General features: G+C 43.2%; 1 protein-coding gene across 15 annotated transcripts in view; it reads right to left on the bottom strand.

The window, feature by feature from the left end:
* The window catches only part of dop1a (DOP1 leucine zipper like protein A), a 555,441-nt gene that overhangs the window by 224,992 nt on the left and 309,172 nt on the right, over positions 1 to 21,277 (bottom strand). For all 15 annotated transcript variants that reach the window (XM_068044706.1, XM_068044708.1, XM_068044707.1 and 12 more), the window contains 2 exons: positions 12,969 to 13,228; positions 8,895 to 10,914 (listed from right to left, as the gene is read on the bottom strand). In XM_068044706.1, coding sequence (XP_067900807.1) covers positions 8,895 to 10,914; positions 12,969 to 13,228 — 2,280 coding nt within the window. The remainder of the gene's footprint in view (positions 1 to 8,894; positions 10,915 to 12,968; positions 13,229 to 21,277) is intronic.

The raw sequence follows: 21,277 nt of genomic DNA, 5'->3' as shown, positions 1-21,277 counted from the left end.
CCCAAGAGAGAAAAGTTTCCTACAGCGAACAAGGTTTAAGAAGAATACTGGGCCCCAATGAAAAGCAAGTTCTACCTACTATCAAGAACTCTACAGTGAGCTCGAAGAACTGTAACAACTCCTCTTCAGATATTGCCTCAAACCTTTCCACTTATTTTTCTTCTGCTCTTGTCTGTCTCTTACACGTGTGTATCACATATGCATGCTAGCGTGGGCGTGTTGTGTATCTGTAGGCATTAACTGAATTCGAGTTAAGTTTAATAAATTTCAACTTTTCTTCTTTAAACCTAAGAAAGCCTGTTTGTGCTGGTTTCTTTGGATTCACCAAGGGGGAGCTAAAACAGTGTGCTTAAAATTAAACCCTGTTACAGTAAGACCAGGTGAAGGCTGAAAGGGAACCGTAGACCTCTTTCTCACCTGGTCGTAACAGTTGGAATATTTAGTTCCCAACCTTGGCCATCATTTAGCTATGTCTCTGTAGTGGCTATTAGATTAAGCACACTTACCTCTATTTGTGCCATTAATTCATCTGGCTTGTTACAAATGTTTTGTGCATTCAAATAAAGAGCCTTTAATGTTTAATTTTCAGACATTTTTCTCAAATTTGACCTTGTTCACTGGTGCATTAAACTATGTCCCTTTCTGTCACACTCTACTTATCTTTATTGAAATCGCTATACTGCTCTATGTCCTTGGCTTTTCGCTTTAGATCTATAAATTTCCCCTCACCTGAAACCTCTCTACACTCTTAATACAATGCCCGATTCTCTGGCTACAACTGGATAGATAAGAATGGAGCCAGGCAAGTGCAGTCCCACCCAGCTGGATGATAGCAGAGAGGTGTTGGAGGAGGGTGGTGTGGTCAACTGTGTCAAAGGACGAGGAGGGATAGTTATCACCGTTGTAGTCACATAGGATGTCATTTGTGGCTTTGATAAGGGACCTCTACAGTACAGTGTCAGTGCTGGAAACCCAATTGGTAGGATTCAAACAGAAAGGTCTGGGAAAGATAGGCATGGGTTGAAAGGCAACAGAATGTTCAAGGCCTGTGAAGAGAAAAGAGAGGTTGCAGTTTGTGTGGTAGTTTGCAACAACGGATGGGTCAAAGATTTTTTTTTTCAGGACGGAGTTGATAACAGCAGATTTGAAAGGGACGGGGACAGTACCTGAGCAGAGAGAACTGTTAACAATATCAGCTAACTTGGTGGCCAGGAATGGAAGCTCAGCAATTTAACAATATTAGCAATTTGATGGGAATAGGGTCAAGGGAGCAGAAGGTGGGTCTCATGGACAAGATGCGCTCTAAGAGATGAAACCCAAAGACAAATGTAGGTCCCTTACAGTCAGAAACAGGGGAATTTATTATGGGGAATAAAGAAATGGCTGACCAACTAAATGCATACTTTGGTTCGGTCTTCACAAAGGAGGACACAAATATCATACCAGAAATGTTGGGGAACACAGGGCTTAGTGAGAGAGAGGAACTGAAAGAAATCAGTATTAGTAGAGAAATGGTGTTGGGGAAATTGATGGGATTGAAGGCCAATAAATCCCCAGGGCCTGATGGTACGTATCCCAGAGTACTTAAGGAAGTGGCCCTAGAAATAGTGGATGCATTGGTGATCATCTTCCAAGATTCTATAGACTCTGGAACAGTTCCTACAGATTGGAGGGTAGCTAATGTAACCCCACTATTTAAAAAGGGAGGTAGAGAGAAAGCAGGGAATTATAGACCAGTCAGCCTAATGTCAGTAGTGGGGAAAATTCTAGAGTCCATTATCAAATATTTTATAGCAGAGCACTTGGAGAACAGTGGTAGAATCGGGCCGAGCCAGCATGGATTTACAAAAGGGAAATCATGCTTGACAAATCTACTAGAATTCTTCGAGGATGTAACTAGTAGAGTTGATGAGGGGGAGCCAGTGGATGTGGTTTATTTGGACTTTCAGAAGGCTTTCGACAAAGTCCCACATAAGAGATTAGTGTAAAATTAAAGCGCATGGGATTGGGGGTAGTGTTTTGCGATGGATAGAAAATTGGTTGGCAGACAGGTAACAAAGAGTAGGAATAAACAGGTTTTTTTCCAAATGGCAGGCAATGACTAGTGGGGTACCGCAGGGATCGGTGCTAGGACCACAGCTATTCACAATATATATTGATGATTCAGATGAGGGAACTAAATGTAATATCTCCAAATTTGCAGATGATACAAAACCGGGTGGGAGGGTGAATTGTGAGGAGGATGCAGAGAGGCATCAGATTGATTTGTACAAGTTGAGTGAGTGGGCAAATGCATGGCACATGCAATATAATGTGGATAAATGTGAGGTTATCCACTTTGGTAGCAAAAACAGGAAGGCAGATTATCTGAATCGCTATAAACTGAGAGAGGGGAATATGCAGTGAGACCTGGGTGTTCTTGTACACCAGTCGCAACAGGTAAAAAAAGGCAAATGGAATGTTGGTCTTCATAGCGAGAGGATTCGAGTACAGGAGCAGGGATGTCTTGCTGCAATTATACAGGGTCTTGGTGAGGCCACACCTGGAACATTGCATGCAGTTTTGGTCTCCTTATCTGAGAAAGGATGTTCTTGCTATAGAGGGAGCGCAGCAAAGGTTTACCAGACTGAATCCTGGGATGGTGGGATTGAATCGCTTAGGATTATATTCGCTGGAGTTCAGAAGAGTGAGGGGGGATCTCATAGAAACCTATGAAATTCTAACAGGACTTGACAGGGTAGATGCAGGAAGGATGTTCCCGATGGTGGGGCAGTCCAGAACCAGGGGTCATAGTCTAAGGATACGGGGTAAACCTGTCAGGACTGAGATAAGGAGAAATTTCTTCACCCAGAGAGTGGTAAGCCTGTGAATTCGCTACCACAGAAAGCAGTTGAGGCCAAAACATTGTATGTTTTCAAGAAGGAGTTAGATATAGCTCTTGGGTCTAAAGGGATCAAAGGGCATGGGTCGAAAACGGGAACAGGCTACTGAGTTGGATCATCAGCCATGATCACAATGAATGGCGGATCAGACTCGAAGGGCGGAATGGTCTACTCCTGCTCCTATTTTCTATGTTTCCATGTAACATCTCTGTTGGTCAATGCACTTTACGTCCTTTTTTTTGGTGCTGGTTGATTGAAGGATATAAAAAAGTGGTTCTGCTCAGCAAGTCCCAGTGTGAACTAATTCCTCAAGTACCCTGTTTTGAATAATGTGGGAAACATAGTGTAGCTATCACCAGAAACGTTTTGCAAGATGTTGAATCATGTTTAACACACAGGCATTTGAAGCAACAACCGTGCATGTTAGCAATTGTGACTCACATTTGGGTCAGTACATAACACAGTATATCACATTGTTGGCAGAGACATGTTGACCCAACTGGGGAAGTCCTGAAAATTTTTTTTTCAGGATGTACTTGTATTGCACGGATCAGTGCCAAAAATCAGCACAAAACAACTATAACTGAGCTGGGCCACATTCTGGGCTGAGTACAAAAATTCCAATTTGTGAATTAATCCTTGCTGGTGTAATGCTCTTGTACTACATTTCTATCTATATGGCCATATGGGGTAAACAGGGTTGTCTCCTTGTGCTGCCAAGTGACACAAAGAGCACAGAATCACAGTGCAGAAGAGGCCCTTCAGCCCATCGAGTCTGCACCGATGCATTAAAGACACCTGACCTGTCTACCTAATCCCATTTGCCAGCACTTGGCCCATAGCCTTGAATGTTATGACGTGCCAAGTGCTCATCCAGGTACTTTTTAAAGGATGTGAGGCAACCTGCCTCTACCACGCTCCGAGGCAAGGCATTCCACACCGTCACCACCCTCTGGGTAAAAAAGTTCTTCCTCAAATCCCCCTTAAACCTCCCACCCCTCACCTTAAACTTGTGACCCCTCGTAACTGACCCTTCAACTAAGGGGAACAGCTGCTCCCTATCCACACTGTCCATGCCCCTCATAATCTTGTACACCTCGATCAGGTCACCCCTCAGTCTTCTCTGCTCCAGCGAAAACAACCCAAGCCTATCCAACCTCTCGTCATAGCTTAAATGTTCCATCCCAGGCAACATCCTGGTGAATCGTCTCTGCATCCCCTCCAATGCAATCACATCCTTCCTATAATGTGGAGACCAGAATTACATACAGTACTCCAGCTGTGGCCTTACCAAAGTTCTGTACAACTCCAACATGACCTCCCTGCTTTTGTAATCTATGCCTCGATTGGTAAAGGCAAGTGTCCCATATGTCTTTTTCACCACCCTATTAACCTGCCCTTCTGCCTTCAGAGATCTATGGACAAACACGCCAAGGTCCCTTTGTTCCTCGGAACTTCCCAGTGTCAGGCCATTCATTGAATACTTCCGTGTCACATTACTCCTTCCAAAGTGTATCACCTCACACTTTTCAGGGTTAAATTCCATCTGCCACTTTTCTGCCCATTTGACCATCCCGTCTATAAGACACTCCACCTCACTGTTAACCACTCTGCCAATCTTTGTGTCATCCGCAAACTTACTGATCCTACCCCCCACATAGTCATCTATGTCGTTTATATAAATGACAAACAATAGGGGACCCAGCACAGATCCCTGGACACTAGCTTCCAGTCACTAAAACAGCCATCTGTCATCACTCTCGGTCTCCAACAGCTAAGCCAATTTTGAATCCACCTTATCAAGTTACCCTGTATCCCATGTGCTTTCTTGATAAGTCTCCCATGTGGGACCTTGTCAAAGGCTTTGCTGAAATCCATGTAAACTACATCAACTGCACAACCCTCATCTACACACCTGGTCACATGCTCAAAAAATTCAATCAAATTTGTTAGGCATGACCTCCCTCTGACAAAGCCATGCTGACTATTCCTAATCAAATTTTGCCTCTCCAAGTGGAGATAGATTCTCTCCTTCAGAATTTTCTCCAATAGTCTCCCTACCACTGATTTGAGACTCACTGGTCTGCAGTTCCCTGGCTTATCTCTACTTTGCTTTCACATATCTTTCCCAAAAAGGACAACTTATTTTCATTTGCCCCAGGAAAACTTGTAAAAGAACCCCAAAAATTAAACTTCTGGTTGCTTGCCATTTTAATTCTCCATCCCACACCCACTCTGTCCGAGGCCACCTGAAACTCAATGGAAGCTAGAAGAACAACAGCATTCCCTGACATTTAGAATGTTAAGGGGTGATTTGCTTAAAGTTTTCAATATATTAAGGGGAAACATACAGGGCAGGTAAAGAGAAACTATTTCTACTGGTTGGGGAGTCGAGAACTCAGGCACACACTAAAAATTAGAGGCAGGCCTCTGAGAATGAAATTAGGAAACACTTCTGATGCACAAAGAGTGATAAAGTTTAAAGCACTCTTCCACCAACAGCAATTGATGCGAGGTCAATTGTTAAATTTTAAACTGAGATTGATAAATCTTACCTAACCAAAGATTTAAGAGATATAGGGCAAAGGCAGCATTTCACTGAGTGTTGCATCATGGAGCCCTAGCCAAATTGAAGTCAATGGGAAAATTCACCACTGGATGTAGTTAAACCTAGCACAAAAGGAAGATTGTTGTGGTTGCTGGAGACCAATCATCTCAGCCCCATGACATCGCTGCAGGAGTTCCTAAGGAAAGTGTCCTAGACCCACCATCTTCAGCTGCTTCATCAATGACTTTTACTCCATCATAAGGTTAGATGTGAGGATGTTCGCTGATGACTGTACGATATTCAGTACCATTCGCAACTCCTCAGATACTGAAGCAGTCCATGCCCACATGGACAACATTCAGGCTTGGACGAAGTGGCAAGCAACATTCGTGCTACACAAGTGCCAGGCAATGACCATCTCCAACAATAGAGAATATAACTATCTCCCACTGATGTTCAATGGTATTACCATCAACATCCTTGGGGGTTACCATTGACCAGAAACTTAACTGTACCAGCCATATAAATACTCTGGCTACAACAGCAGCTCAGAGACTGGGAATTCTTTGGCTAGTAATTCACCTCATGACTCCCCAAAACCTGTCCACCATCTACAAGGCACAAGTCAGGACTGTGATGAAATACTCTCCACTTGCCTGGATGTCTGCAGTTCCAACACTCAATAAGCTCGACACCATCCAGGACAAAGCAACCCATTTGATCAGCACCCCATCCACCACCTTCAACTTTCACTCCCTCCAACAACGACGCACAGGGGCAACAGTGTGCATCATTTACAAGATGCGCTGCAGCAACTCGCCAAGGGTCCTTCGACAGCACCTTCAAACCCACAACATTTACCACCTAGAAGGACAAGGGTAGCAGACGCATGGAAAGATCACCACTTCCAAGATCCCCTCCAAGCCACATACCATCCTGACTTGGAATTATATCACCACTGTCACTTTGTCAACACTGTGGGTGTGCCTACACCAGATGGACTACAGCAGTTCAGGAAGGCAGCTCGCCACCATCTTCTCAAGAGCAATTAGTTATGTTAACAAATGCTAGCCTTGCCAGAGACACTCAAATCCCATTAACGAATAAAAAAAAGGTACATGGAGTTAGGTCGCAGATCGGCCATTTCACTAAACGGCAGAACAACAACTTATAGAACCTTTCATGTAATAGAACCTTTCAAGGCGCTTCACAGGAGCGTTATAAAGCAAAATTAGCCACTGAAGCCACATAAGGCAATATTAGGGTCGATGACCGAAGGTTTGGATAGAGATTTTAAGGAGCATCTTAAAGGAAGAACAACAGCTTGAACTGGAGAGGTTTAGGGAGGAAATTCCAGAACTTAGGGCCTAGGCAACAGAAGGCATGGCCATCAATGACGGAACATTTAAAATCGGTGATCAGAAAGGTGTCAAAATTAGATAAGCGCAGAAATCCTGGAGGGTTATGGGGCTGGAGATTACAGAGATAGAGAGAAGAAAGGTCATGGAGGGATTTGAAAACAACAATGAGCATTTTTAAATCAAGGCTTTGCTTGACCAGGAGCCAATGTAGGTCAGCGAGCACAGGGGTGAGAGGTGAACAGGACTTGGTGCGAGTTAAGACACGGGAGCTGAGTTTTAGATGACCTCAAGTTTATAGGGGGTAGAATGTGGGAGGCTGGCAAGGACTGCAATGGAATAGTCAAGTCTAGAGGTAACAAAGGCATCAATGTTTCGGCAGAAGATAAACTGAGGCAGGGATGGAGCCGGGCAATGTTTCGGCAGAAGATAAACTGAGGCAGGGATGGAGCCGGGCAATGTTACAGAGGTGGAAGTAGGCGGGCTTAGTGATAGTGTGGATATATGTGGTCAGTAGCTCATCTTGGAGTCAAACATGACACCAAGGTTGCGAATAGACTGGCTCGATCTCAGACTGTTGCCAGGGAGAGAGATGGAGTCAGTCGCTAGAGAATGGAATTTGGAGCAGGGATTGAAGACAGTGACTTCAGTCTTCCTAATATTTAATTGGAGCAATTTCTGCTCATCCAGTACTGGATGTCGGATAAACAGTCTGATAATTTAGCAAAAGTCGAGAAGAGGTGGTGAGGCAGAGCTAGGGTTCATCAGCATATTTGTGAAAACTAACACTAGGCTTTCAGATAATGTCGCCGAGGGGCAGCATTTACATGAGAAATAGGAAGGTGCCAAGGATAGGTCCCTGGTGTCAATTGGAACTTTATGACATTCTAGACTTATCAAGTTCAGATTATAACCACTGTTCCAATTTTTTTCAGACAGCAGATGCTGTTGTACATTTAATCAATTCTGCATTCCACCCTATCTTAGACTTTTCCTTTTTGTTCTTTCCTCGCACAATCCCTTTCCCTGCCTCTGTACTTGCTTAAAATCTGTTACATTTATAACATAGAGTCACAGATCACAGAGTTATACAGCACAGAAACAGGACATTCAACCTGTGTCCGTGCCGGCCATCAAGCACCTATCTATTCTAATCCCATTTTCCAGCACCTGGCCTGTAGCCTTGTATGCTATGGCATTTCAAGTGCTCATCTAAATACTTCTTAAATGTTGTGAGGGTTCCTGCCTCTACCACCCCTTCAGGCAGTGTTTCAGATTCCAACCACTCTCTGGGTGAAAACTTTCCTCAAATCCCCCCCGAAACCTCCTGCCCCTTACCTTAAATCTATGCCCCCTGGTTATTGACACCTCCGCTAAGGGAAACAGTTTCTTTCTATCTATGCCCCTCATAATTTTGTATACCACAATCTGGTCCCCCTTAACCTTCTCTGCTCTCAGGAAAACAACCCTAGCCTGTCCAGTCTCTCTTCATAGCTGAAATGCTCCAGCCCAGGCAACATCCTGGTGAATCTCCTCTACACCCTCTTCAGTGCAATCACATCCTTCCTATAGTGCGGAGACCAGAAATGTACACCATTCTCCAGCTGTGGCCTAACTAGTGTTTTATACATCTCCATCATAACCTCCCTGCTCTTATATTCTATGCCTCGGCTAATAAAGGCAAGTATCCCATATGCCTTCTTAACAAATTTAATTTCTGACGAAAGGTCACAGACCTGAAACATTAACTCTGTTGCTCTCTCCACAGATGCTGTCTGGCCTGCTGAGAATTTCCAGCATTTTCTGTTTATATTACAAAAATTGGATTGGCTGTCTTAAATAACAATGTCTAATAACCTGACTAATTTAACCTGCTATAGGAGAGACGCTAATCACAAACCTTAACTGAGGAACAATGAGCTGGCTAACTGGATAAGGAAGTTTTATACAACATCTACCTGCATAGGACAACATTTTATATATGTGCTCAGCAGATGGTTTTCCCTAGAACCAATTAAGCTGCGCTTACAATGTGTGCAATGAAGAATAAATCTGATCAAAAGCTACTCAACATATCAAAACAACTCAAGACTTTATAGTACATACCTGCTGTTTGACATTCCAGACTCATATTTATACTGATGGATTAGGTTGTCCAAATTTCGGCAAAGTTGTAATGTCACAGCTGTCACCACCTTTTGCAGTACTTTCCCCATGTATGGAAGAGCTGATGTTATCAACCCAATCCACTGAGAGTCCATTTTACAGGAAAAGGGTTGATTTAATGCCTTGATTACAGCAGAGATGAACATTCCCTGAGAAGTAATTGGTTGGGAGTGTAGATATTGTAAGGAAGTCAATGGCTGTTGTGGATTACTGTTCTCTAGATCAGAGGTGACAAATTCATATCCTGTCTCGCTATCTTCAGACGCAACCATCACTCTGTGCTCCAGAACAATCAATCGCTGCACCAGCTTTAGTAGCTGTGTCTGCAATGTGCTGCAATTGTCAATTTCATCCTCTGAAAAGTTGATGATACTGTCCTCAGATAACCCCTCTTCAATGGCCGCTACATTCTTCCCAACTGTTCTCAGATGGTGCCACTTCTGTGCACTGAAGACAGAGGAAAGCAAGCAGTGGAGGACTACCTTCTGAACCTTACATTTCAGCAGCATGTCAGAAATAAAACTGGCAAAGCCTTTGGCTGAACTTTCAGTCACTTTTGCCAGTTCAGTAAAAAGTAAGGTTAGGACCTGGATGCTCACAATTTGCAAATTGCGGTTTCCGGAAAGGTCCTGTTGAGTCACTTTTACGTGGGCTGGGTAGTAGCTCCTCATGAAGTACAAACAGAGAGAGATAATGATCTCTATGTACATAGAGCTACGGAAAGCATGACTGGAGTCGAGTGGAATGTGACTGTAGAAGTCCCTACCCATGACAGAAATTCGGTGTCTGGCCATGAGGTTCTGGAGTAGGGAGAGCTGTGGAGTGTTGGTATTATTTACACTCGTGGTGGAAATGGCGCTCACAAATCCTACTGGATTTGCTTTCAAGATAGCTTCAACTGTAGATAGAGCATGTAAAGCCCTCGTGGAGTCACACACTTGAAGGTAGAGCAAAACATGCTGGTATAAAGGATGGATATGAAATTTAGAAGTTTTCCAGATTCCTGGAGATCCAAGGTCACTCTCTATTTCAGAAATTTCACCTTCACCGCAGCTATACCAGTTCTCCAGATCCAAGGTATCGCCAAAGGACACATTAGGTGATTTCATTTTTTCATTCTGTATCTTCTTTTTATCACCTTCCTTCTTTTTGCTTACTTTTATTTTGGGCTTTGCACCAGTTGGTTTAGGGAAATCTTTGAAGCCAAGTTCTCTGTCAGACAGTTTCCCCATCATTTTTCCATGTCGTCCTAAATGGTTACCAGTTGGGTTTCTCTTTAATGACTGCACCTCTTCTGCACAGAAACTGGATTTAGACAAAGGATCCTCAGATATTGCAATAGATAGTGAGGATTTGGGTCCACCTATGCTCTCAGACAGGGTTCCAATGCCACAATCAGTTGATGAAGACACACTTTCAGGACTGTTACACTTAACCATCCCATTCAGGTGACTTCTAATATGTAGGCTTTTAGTTTCACTTTGAAAAGGGTACTCTGCTGGCTGTATGCTAATACTTGATCCCAACACATTGGTTTCAGTCTGATGCTCTAGAGATTCAGACTTGTCTTTTAATCCATCTACAACACTGCTGATCAAGTCTGAAACTACTTGCTGCACTATAACATCCACGGAATCTTCTGGCCAAATTTGTGAATTTCCATTGGTCTTAACATTGCCCATGCTCAATAGTTCTGCCTCATAACTGCTGTTGTCTCCTGTTGAGGACTGGGAACAGCCAGATTCAGAACTATGCAGGATTTCTGCCTGTTGCTCCTGTAGATCGAAGTCTGACACTCCAAACGGTAGGGTCTCGCTACTTGTGCTCAGCATAGACAACCTGTCACTCAGAGGATTTACTGTAAAGCTGAAGTTCTCCATTTCTTCACCACCTAAATATTTGCTAATAGCTCCCTTAGAAGCTGGATGTTTTCCAGATTCAAAGGATAGGTGTCCAAAAACTATGGGATTAATGGTAACAGAAAGAAAGTTAATCTTAAATGCAATTTTCTTCAGCGAATCTTGTTAACAAGCTCTAATATTAATTACTTGTTTGAACAGAAATCAAACCTTACAATAATTAATCTTCAAATAGCATGCTATACACTGTACAATTCCCATGAGATTTCCCTGCAATTTACAAATACAAACACCACCAATGAGAATTACCTGGGAATCCTTGCCAGTACCAATAAATTAGGTTTAACTTAGATTTTTTCATGATTATTAATCAACATTACAATAATCAAGTGAAGAAATTGATAAACTGAACAATAGGTGCCAGAGATTTGGAGAGTGGCAAATGTGACAACACTTATCCAAGAAAGGGTGCAAGGATGATCCGAGTAACTACAGGCTTGTCAGTTTAACATCAATGCTGGGTAAGGTTTTGGAAACAATAATCAGGAAAAAAAAATAACAGGCACTTGTAGAGGTTTGAGATAATTAAGGAGCTGCAGCATGGATTTGTAAAAAGAGATCGTGTTTGACTAATTTAATTTAAATTTCTAATGAAGTAACAGAGAAGATTGATGAAGAGAATGCGATGGATGTTGTCAAACACTTTCTTAAAGTCCATATAGACAAAGTACTATGTAAAAGGCTGGCTAACCAAATTGAGACTCATGGAATAGGAGCCATGTTAGCTTGGGTAAAACAATTGGCTTAAGGACTGAAAACAGTGAGTCATGGTAAATGGTTGCTTTTCAGACTGGAGGATGGTAGAAAATGGTGTTCAGTGCTAGGATCACTGCTACATCTTGGATACTGGAATACACAGTAAAATACCAAACTTGGAGGTGTGGCAAAAAGTGAGGATGATACCAATCTACTGCAACAGGATAGCAGACTGGGCAGACAAGTGGCAGATGGAATTTAATACAGAGAAGTGTGAGGTGATGCATTTGACAGAAGGGATAAGGAGAGGCACAACTCTAAAGAGTGTGCAGGGACAGAGGGACCTGGGGGGTTCATGCATCACAGAACTTCGAAGGTGCCAGGACATGTTGAGTGTAGTTAGCAAAGTATATGGGCTCTTGGGCTTCATAAAGAGAGGTATTAAGTGCAAAAGCAGGGAAGTTATGCTGAACCTTTATAAAGCTATGGGTAGATCACAACTTGAGTATTGCACCCAGTTCTCGTCACCAAACTTTAGGAAGGATGTGAGGGTCATTGAGAAGGTGCAGAGGACGGTTCCAGAGATGAGGGAATTTAGCTACATTTAGGTTAGGTTGGAGAAGTTGGGGTTGTTTTCCTTGGAGCAAAGGAGATCGAGGGGAGATTTGATAGAATTGTGCAAAATTATAACAAGCTTATGATCAAAGAACTAGGGGGCACAGATTTAAGGTTTTGGGCAAGAGATGCCAGGGGTTTGTGAGTAAGAACTTTTTTAAACACAACAAGTGGTCATGACCTGGAAATTGCTGCCTGTAAGTATGGTGGAAGTGGAGACGATGAATGATTTCAAAAGGAAAATGGATGAGCAGTTGAGGGAAGTAATCTTGCAGGGTTACAGAGATAGAGCAAGGATATGAAACTGACTGGATTGCTACAGAGAGCCGACATGGACATGATGGGATGAATGGCCTCCTTCTGAGCTGTAATGACTACAAATCTATGACTCAAGGAGGCAGGGAAATAGACAATTTTCAACTGTAAAGTGTGTGGCACCCAACTGGAGAAAATCTTCAAATATTTGAAACAATTTTTGCCTGCTCAGCATTTTTATTCTGAACAATTAGCATTTAACAGAAGAAAAGTTGTTAAGGTGCTTCACAGTTGGGAATCAGACGTGAGCACGACTGGGATTACAGGAGAGTGCAAAAAGTACTATCAGAGAGGTAGATTTTAAGGAGGATTTAAGGCAAGCAGGGATTTACTTTAGGTTACACTTCAGAATAGTTAAAATTCACGCAGACTAAAAGATCAATATCATGGAGATCTTGTTAATAAAATAAAATTCAAAATACATTAATAATCTCACTTTTCACATAACACTAATTAAAAGGATACTCACCATCTGTACCATTAATTCCTCGCAAGTAATTAATTGCATCTTCGTCAATAGGTATATTCTTGGATTTATTTATGTGCCTCTCTATTTGCATTCGTTGCACAGAGATACGCTGGGTTTTTGGATGGAGTAGCAGCAGAAGCAGTGGTTCAAGGAGCCTTGCAATGTCATGTCTCTGAATAACTTGGTTCAACCAGGCCTGAGCCACTGAACAAGTGGAGGCATCCATGCTGCTCAGGCTATCAAGCATTATGAAGAGAGACCTGCAAAAAATATATTTAAACACAGTTATACTTTGGAAACACCCAAATGGTCCACTGATAATCAAAGGTCGAAAGATGATCGAGAACCCAGCAGCAAACCATTGCTAATGGTCAGCACTGACCAAATAGTGTATTGCAATTAATTAATGGCATGGGTTTTGAAGTCAGTGGAAAACGCATTACGTGTACAGCTGCCCATAGACTTTCATGGGCTTTTGTGCAGCAATTTCCGGTCATCAGGAGTCAGATACAGCAACCTCTACAGGGGATCTGGGACCTGTGTGGATAGGGAAAGCATCAGTGTGTAAGAGTGGTTAGTTAGAATATTTAATGTAAAATCATGTACTGAAAGTGAAGTAAGTGGGGAAATGAAAGGTGGGATTAAGAGGTATAAAGAGACAAAGAAAAAGTAAATCAAAACAAGAAATGCTGGAAATACTCAGCAGGTCTGGCAGCATCTGTGGAGAGAGAAGCAGAGTTAACGTTTCAGTTCAGAACTCCTGAAGAAGGGTCACTGACCTGAAACGTTAACTTTGCTTCTCTCGCCACAGATGCTGCCAGACCTGCTGAGTACTTCCAGCATTTCTTGTTTTTATTACAGATTTCCAACATCCACAGTATTTTGCTTTTATTTCAATGAAAAAGTAGATATTCTATTCTAATTTTTTTAAAATCTCCAATAATAATTAAAATATTGAAGGAATGAGACTCCACACTTTTTTAAAGTAAATTATCAGGGCAGAGAGGTTGTTTGATAGTAGTAGTGATCTGCCCAAGGCCAGGTCCTCTACTCATTTCTTCTCACATCCCCTTCCAGTGCTTCAGAACATAGAACATTACATCACAGTAGAGGCCCTTCGGCCCACGATGTTGTGCCGAACCTTTAACCTACTCTAAGATCAAACTACCTACATACCCTTCATTCTACTATCATCCATGTACCTATCCAAGAGTCGCTTAAATGTCCCTAATGTATCTGCTTCTGCTACCACCGCTGGAAGTGCATTCCACGCACCCACCACTCTCTGTGTAAAGAACCTACCTCTGACATCTCCCTAAAACCTTCCTCCAATCACCTTAAAATTATGCCCCCTGGTGATAGCCCTGGGAAAAAGTCTCTACCTATCCACTCTATCTATGCCTCTCATCATCTTGTACCCCTCTATCAAGTCACCTCTCATCCTTCTTCGCTCCAATGAGAAAAGCCCCAGCACCCCCAACCTTTCTTCGTAAGACATGCCCTCCAGTCCAGGCAGCATCCTGGTAAATCTCCTCTGCACCCTCTCTAAAGCTTCCACATCCTTCCTATAATGTGGCGACCAGAACTGAACACATTATTCCAAGCGTGGTCTAACCAGGGCTTTATAGAGCTGCAGCATAACCTCGCGGCTCTTAAACTCAATCCCCCTGTTAATGAAAGCCAACACACCATACGCCTTCTTAACAACCCTATCAACCCTTGGGTGGCAACTTTGAGGGATCTATGGACATGGATCCCAAGATCCCTCTGTTCCTCCACACTACCAAGAATCCTGTCTTTAAGCCTGTATTCTGCATTCAAATTCGACCTTGCAAAATGAATCACTTCACACTTTTCCAGGTTGAACTCCATCTGCCACTTCTCAGCCCAGCTCTGCATCCTGTCAATGTCCCGTTGCAACCTACAACAGCCTTCCACACTATCCACAACTCCAGCAACCTTCGTGTCATCGGCAAACTTCCTAACCCAGCCTTCCACTTCCTCATCCAAGTCATTTATAAAAATCACAAAGAGCAGAGGTCCCAGAACAGATCCCTGCGGAACACCACTGGTCACCGAGCTCCAGGCTGAATACTTTCCATCTACCACCACCCTCTGTCTTCTATGGGCCAGCCAATTCTGTATTCAGACAGCCAACTTTCCCTGCATCCCACGCCTCTTTACTTTCTGAATGAGCCTACCATGGGGAACCTTATCAAACGCCTTGCTAAAATCCATATACACCACATCCACTGCTCTTCCTTCATCAATGTGTTTTGTCACATCCTCAAAGAATTCAATAAGGCTTGTGAGGCATGACCTGCCCCTCACAAAGCCATGCTGACTGTCTCTAAACAAACCATGCTTTTCCAAATAATTATAAATCCTGTCTCTCAGAATCCTCTCCAATAATTTGCCCACTACCGACGTAAAACTGACTGGTCTATAATTCCCAGGGTTATCCCTATTCCCTTTCTTGAACAAGGGAATAACATTTGCCACCCTCCAATCATCTGGTACTACTCCAGTGGACAGTGAGGACGCAAAGATCATCGCCAAAGGCGCGGCAATCTCTTCCCTCGCTTCCCGTAATATCCTTGGGTATATCCCGTCTGGCCCCGGGGACTTATCTGTCCTCATGCCTTTCAAAATTTCCAGCACATCCTCCCTCTTAACATCAACCTGTTCGAGCATATCAGCCTGATTCACGCTGTCCTCACAAACGACCAGGTCCCTCTCACTGGTGAATACTGAAGCAAAGTATTCATTTAGGACCTCCCCTACCTCCTCCGACTCCAGGCACAAGTTTCCTCCACTATCCCTGATCGGCCTTACCCTCACTCTGGCCATCCTCTTGTTCCTCACATAGGTGTAGAACACCTTGGGATTTTCCTTAATCCTACCCGCCAAGACTTTTTCATGTCCCCTTCTAGCTCTAAGTCCATTCTTCAGTTCTTTCCTGGCTACCTTGTAACCCTCGAGAGCCCTGTCTGATCCTTGCTTCCTCAACCTTAAGTAAGCTTCCTTCTTCCTCTTGACTAGCTGTTCCACATCTCTTGTCATCCAAGGTTCCTTCACCCTACCATCCCTTCCTTGCCTCATCGGGACAAACCTATCCAGCAGTCGCAGCAAATGCTCCCTAAACAACCTCCACATTTCTGTCGTGCATTTCCCTGAGAACATCTGTTCCTAATTTAAGCCCCCCAGTTCCTGCCTAATAGCATTGTAATTCCCCCTCCCCCAATTAAATATTTTCCCATCCCATCTGCTCCTGTCCCTCTCCATGACTATAGTAAAGGTCAGGGAGTTGTGATCACTATCACCGAAATGCTCTCCCGCCGAGAGATCTGCCACCTGGCCTGGTTCGTTGCCAAGCACCAAATCCAACATAGCCTCCCCTCTAGTCGGCCTATCTACATATTGAGTCAGGAAACCTTCCTGGACACACCTGACAAAAACTGCTCCATCCAAACTATTTGCACAAAGAGCCTCGTTTTTTTTTAAACTTCCATGAGAATTGAGCAATATGACTAGGGAAAAAGTACATGAGATGGTTTCCTGCTGCCTTCCTCATCTGTGCTTTAAAAGAAACACCAGTCTTCTTCACAAAGGATCCTCCACCTGTAAGTAGCTGTTGTCCCTTGAACTTCTAGCTCTTCCATACCATCACCAAAAATTTGCTGGTTCAGCCATGGCACGTAACCCTAAGCATCGGACCCGAACCTGGGCCTGGAATTTGGTAGTCGTAAAGATTCATCACACTGTTAAAAATTCACCCACACTTGAAAGCCCCAACTTTTTCTGGCACGTAAGCAACTACAAATTCACATCTTTTGTGTTTGAACACCGAGTCTCTTGGCAAGATACGGCTGTAGCGAATCCATTGGAAGCGCAGGGCAAATCGGATAGTAACTTCCTGATTTCATGTTTAACTGCACATGTTCAGCCAAAGATGTTTTATCAATACATTAAGAGTAAGAGGATAACTAAGGAGAGAGTATGGCCCATAAAAGACCAAAAAGGTAACCTATGTGCAGAGGCAGAAGATGTTGGTATGGTTCTTAATGAATACTTTGCGTCCGTCTTCACAAAAGAGGGGGACGATGCAGATATTGTAGTTAAGGAGGAGGAGTGTGAAGTATTGGATGTGATAAACATAGGGAGAGAGGAAGTATTAATGGGATTAGCATCCTTGAAAGTTGATAAATCACCAGGCTGTTAAAAGAAGCAAGAGAGGAAATAGCAGAAGGACTGACCATTTTCCAGTCCTCACTGGATACAGGTGTGGTGCCGAAGGACTGGAGAAACTGCTAATGTTGTACCTCTGATTGGGCAAATTAATGGAATCTATTCTGAGACACAAGATAACTGTCACTTAGAAAGGCACGGATTAATGAAGGATAGTCAACATGGATTTGTTAAGGGAAGATCTTGTTTGACCAACTTGATCGCATTTTTTAAGTAACAAGGAAGATAGATGAGGGTAGTACAGTTGATGGGGTCTACATGGATTTTAGCAAGGCTTTTGACAAGGTCCCACACAGTAGACTGGTTAAAAAAATAAAATCCCATGGGATCCAGGCAAATTTACTCAGTGGCAGGAAACAAAGGGTAATTGTTGACGGGCATTTTTGTGACTGGAGGGCTGTTTCCAGTGGCGTTACGCAGGGCTCTGTACTGGGTCCCCTGTTTTTTGTGGTATATATTAACGATTTGGACGTAAATGTAGGGAACATGATCAAGAATTTTGCAGACGACTCAAAGACTGGCTGTATGGTAGATAACAAGGAGGATAGCTGTAGGTTGCAGGAAGATATTGATGGTCTGGTCAGATGGGCAGAAAAGTGACAAATGGAATTCAACTTGGAGAAGTGTGAGGTGATGCATTTGGGGAGGTCAAACACGGCAAAGGAATACACCATTAATGGGAAAACACTGAGAAGTATAGAGGAAGTGAGGGACTTAGAGCTAATGTCCACAGATCCCTGAAGGTAGCAGGACAGGTCGATAAGATGGTTAAGAAGGCATATGGAATCCTTTCCTTTATTAGCCAAAGTATAGAATATAAGAGCAGGTAGGTTATGATGGAACTGCATTGGTTCGGCCACAACTTGAGTACTGTGTGCAGTTCTGGTCACTTCATTACAGAAAGGATGTAATTGCACTAGAGCGGGTACAGAGGAGATTTACAGGGATGTTGCTAGGACTGGAAAAATGCAGTTATGAGGAAAGATTGAATTGGCTGGGGTTGTTCTCCTTGGAAGAGAAGGCGGAAGGGAGATCTGATTGAAATGTACAAAATTTTGAGGGGCCTGGATAGAGTGGAGGTGAAGGATCTATTCACCTTGGCAGGGAGGTCAGTGACTGGGGGGTAGAGATTTAAAGTGATTGGTCGAAAAATTAACGAGGAGATGAGGAAAAACATTTTCACCCAGAGGGTGGTGGGGGTCTGAAACTCACTGCCTGAAAGGGTAATTGAGGCAGAGACCTTCAACTCATTCAAAAGGAGTCTGGATATGCACCTCAAGTGCCGTAATCTGCAGGACTACGGACCAAATGCTGGAAGGTGGGATTAGAATAGGTGGATCATTTTTTGGCCGGCACAGACACGATGGGCCAAGTGGCCTCTTTCTGTGCCTTAAACTTTCTATGATTCGATTCTTTCTATGGAAGTTGCTGTCCGATTTACCACTTAATAACAGTGAGCACTCATGCTCGTCCCATTGTTCCTACCACAAAATCTGGGCTATTGAGCTTTGAATTATATTTCAATAGTGGATTGCAGGATACCACATCGGTTGAACCAAAGGACAGGCTGCTGGTTTCTGCTTAACTACTGGATACAAAAACTGCACCTCCAAGCCCTCGCGTATAAATGCACGGCTACTAAATATTAAGCCATACAGATCAGAATGTCCCAGATTTGACTCAGACTTTGGATTATGAAAATATTGCTCCTGATCACTATCCAATGACCCTTGTTGGAAAGTGTGCAAGTGTGAACGTCAAGAATCGAGCTCAGGCTCAACTGTAATGTCCCCCACATTTGACTATCTTGTCAACACTTGCAGTCTCGTCTCTCGCATAAAGAATGGCCAATTGGTACTGGAAGGACATCAATGCCTGTGGAAGTGCACCCAGCAAGAATCAACCTTCAGGATACTTCAAACGCAGGTATAATTATGAGAATCACAGTTTGATACCTTCAATTCTAACAACTTGGGCTACTCCTTGGCTGGTAAACTGTCCCAGCTTTTCTTCGCATGTGTGGGTAGAAGAGTGTCTATGAGAAGTGCTCACTCGCCAGTGTTTAAATTATATCCTTATAATTAGCACATTCAAAGCACCAAAATACTTCATATCATTTTGTACTGGTCACATGATGCAATTTCCTCTACCCCCCCCGTATCTTGGATGTCACACTTACATTTTTCTCAATTACTCCAGATGTAGGAGCCCATTATTCATGGAGGTGGTCAAGGTTTTATTTTGTTCAGCCCGAAACCTACTACTATGCTTAATGCTTAAGCATCTCCAAATCAAACTGCTGAGAAATCCACACAGAATGTCTTGGCAATGTATGTTATCTTAAAGAATAAACTTGACCCCAAAATGATCCTCAATACCTCCCCCCAGGGAGGATAACCCTTGCTGACTCTTTGCCAATCCACAAGCATCTCTTAAACCTCCCTTAAGACGACAAATATCAGAAACTCCTCACAACTCCAAATAAATTGTGAGTGCATTGTGACCACCCTTCTGACTTCAGCATGGACACACACCATACCCCGCCATTTCCAACTGACTTCAGCAACAACTGCTTACTTCTCTGCAACCTAACCATGGCAGGAAATGAACTCTGAACAAATGAGAATAAATTCTGATATCTACCCTCCAAGTAAAACCTTCCCCAATTTGTCATTTCAGTTGTACAAGAAGAACACACTTTCACAGTGAGAGAAGGATATACACAGGACAGGTGCATCTTGATGTTTTAAAATCCAAGCCCAGTGCTGCAAAGCAGGTTTACACATTCATAACTGCTTACTCCATATCCTTACGAAGGCTTTTGGAAAGGGAAAGTATCTTTTGTGGAGTTGATTCCCACTTCAGGGTGTTCAGTGACTAATCAATGTAGGCTGCAGCCCTCCCTGCAACCATTCACTTTGGTGCCAGAATTTCATCTCATACAACACAAGAACCAGAAGCAGGAGTAGACCATGTGGCACATTGAGCCTGCTAAGTCATTCAATATGATCATGGCTGATCTTGGGCTTCAACTCCACTTTCCAGTCAGCTTGCCATATCCCTTGATTCCAAGACACAAAAAAACTGTCCATTACATAAATATATTTAACGATGGAGCATCCACAACCCTCTGGGATACAGAATTCAAAAGATTCACAACCCTTTGAGTGAAGTAATTTCCCCTCATCTCAGTCCGAAATGATCAGCCCCTTATTCTGACTGTGCCCCCGTGTTTTAGATTTCTCGACCAGCGGAAACAATCTCTCAGTGTCTACCCTATCCAGCCCCTTTAAAATCTTGTATGTTTCAATGAGATCGCCTCTCATTCTTCCAAACTCCAGAGAATATAGGCCCAATTTACTTAGCCCCTCATCACAGGACAACCTCCTCATCCCAGGGAGCAATTCAGTGAACCTTCGCTGTACCGTCTCCAATGCAAGTATATCCTTTCTTAAATGTAAAGACCAAAGCTGTACACCGTACTCCAGATGTGGTCTCACCAAAACCCTGTACAACTGTAGCAAGAAGTCCTTATTCCCATACTTCAATCCCCTTGCAATAAAGGTCAACATGCCATTTGCCTTCCTAATTGTTTGCTGTACCTGCATGCTAACTTTCTGTGTTCCTTGTACAAGCACATCCAAGTCTCTTTGAACATCAACGCTTTCAAGTTGCACACATGAAAGTATTCTACTTTTCTATTTTTACGACCAAAGTGCATAACTTCACACTTCCCTGCATTATACTCCATCTGCCATCTAGTTGCCCACTCACTAAACCTGTCTATATCTCTTTGCAGTCTCTGTGTCCTCCCCACAACTTACCTTTCCACCTAGCTTTTTTTTTGTATCAGCAAACTTAGATACGTTACTCTCTGTCTCTTCATCTAAGTCATTAATATAGATTGTAAATAGCTGAGGTCCCAGCACTGATCCTTGCGGCACTTCACTATTCACTGCCTGCCAACCTGAAAATGCCCCGTTTATGCCCACTCTTTGCTTCCTGTCTGTCATTTATCCATGCTAATATATTACCCCAACTCCATGAGCCCTTATCTTGCC

Source organism: Heterodontus francisci, chromosome 13 (genome assembly GCF_036365525.1).
Source record: "Heterodontus francisci isolate sHetFra1 chromosome 13, sHetFra1.hap1, whole genome shotgun sequence".
Taxonomy (NCBI): domain Eukaryota; kingdom Metazoa; phylum Chordata; class Chondrichthyes; order Heterodontiformes; family Heterodontidae; genus Heterodontus; species Heterodontus francisci.
This window is presented reverse-complemented; position numbering and strand designations above follow the sequence as displayed.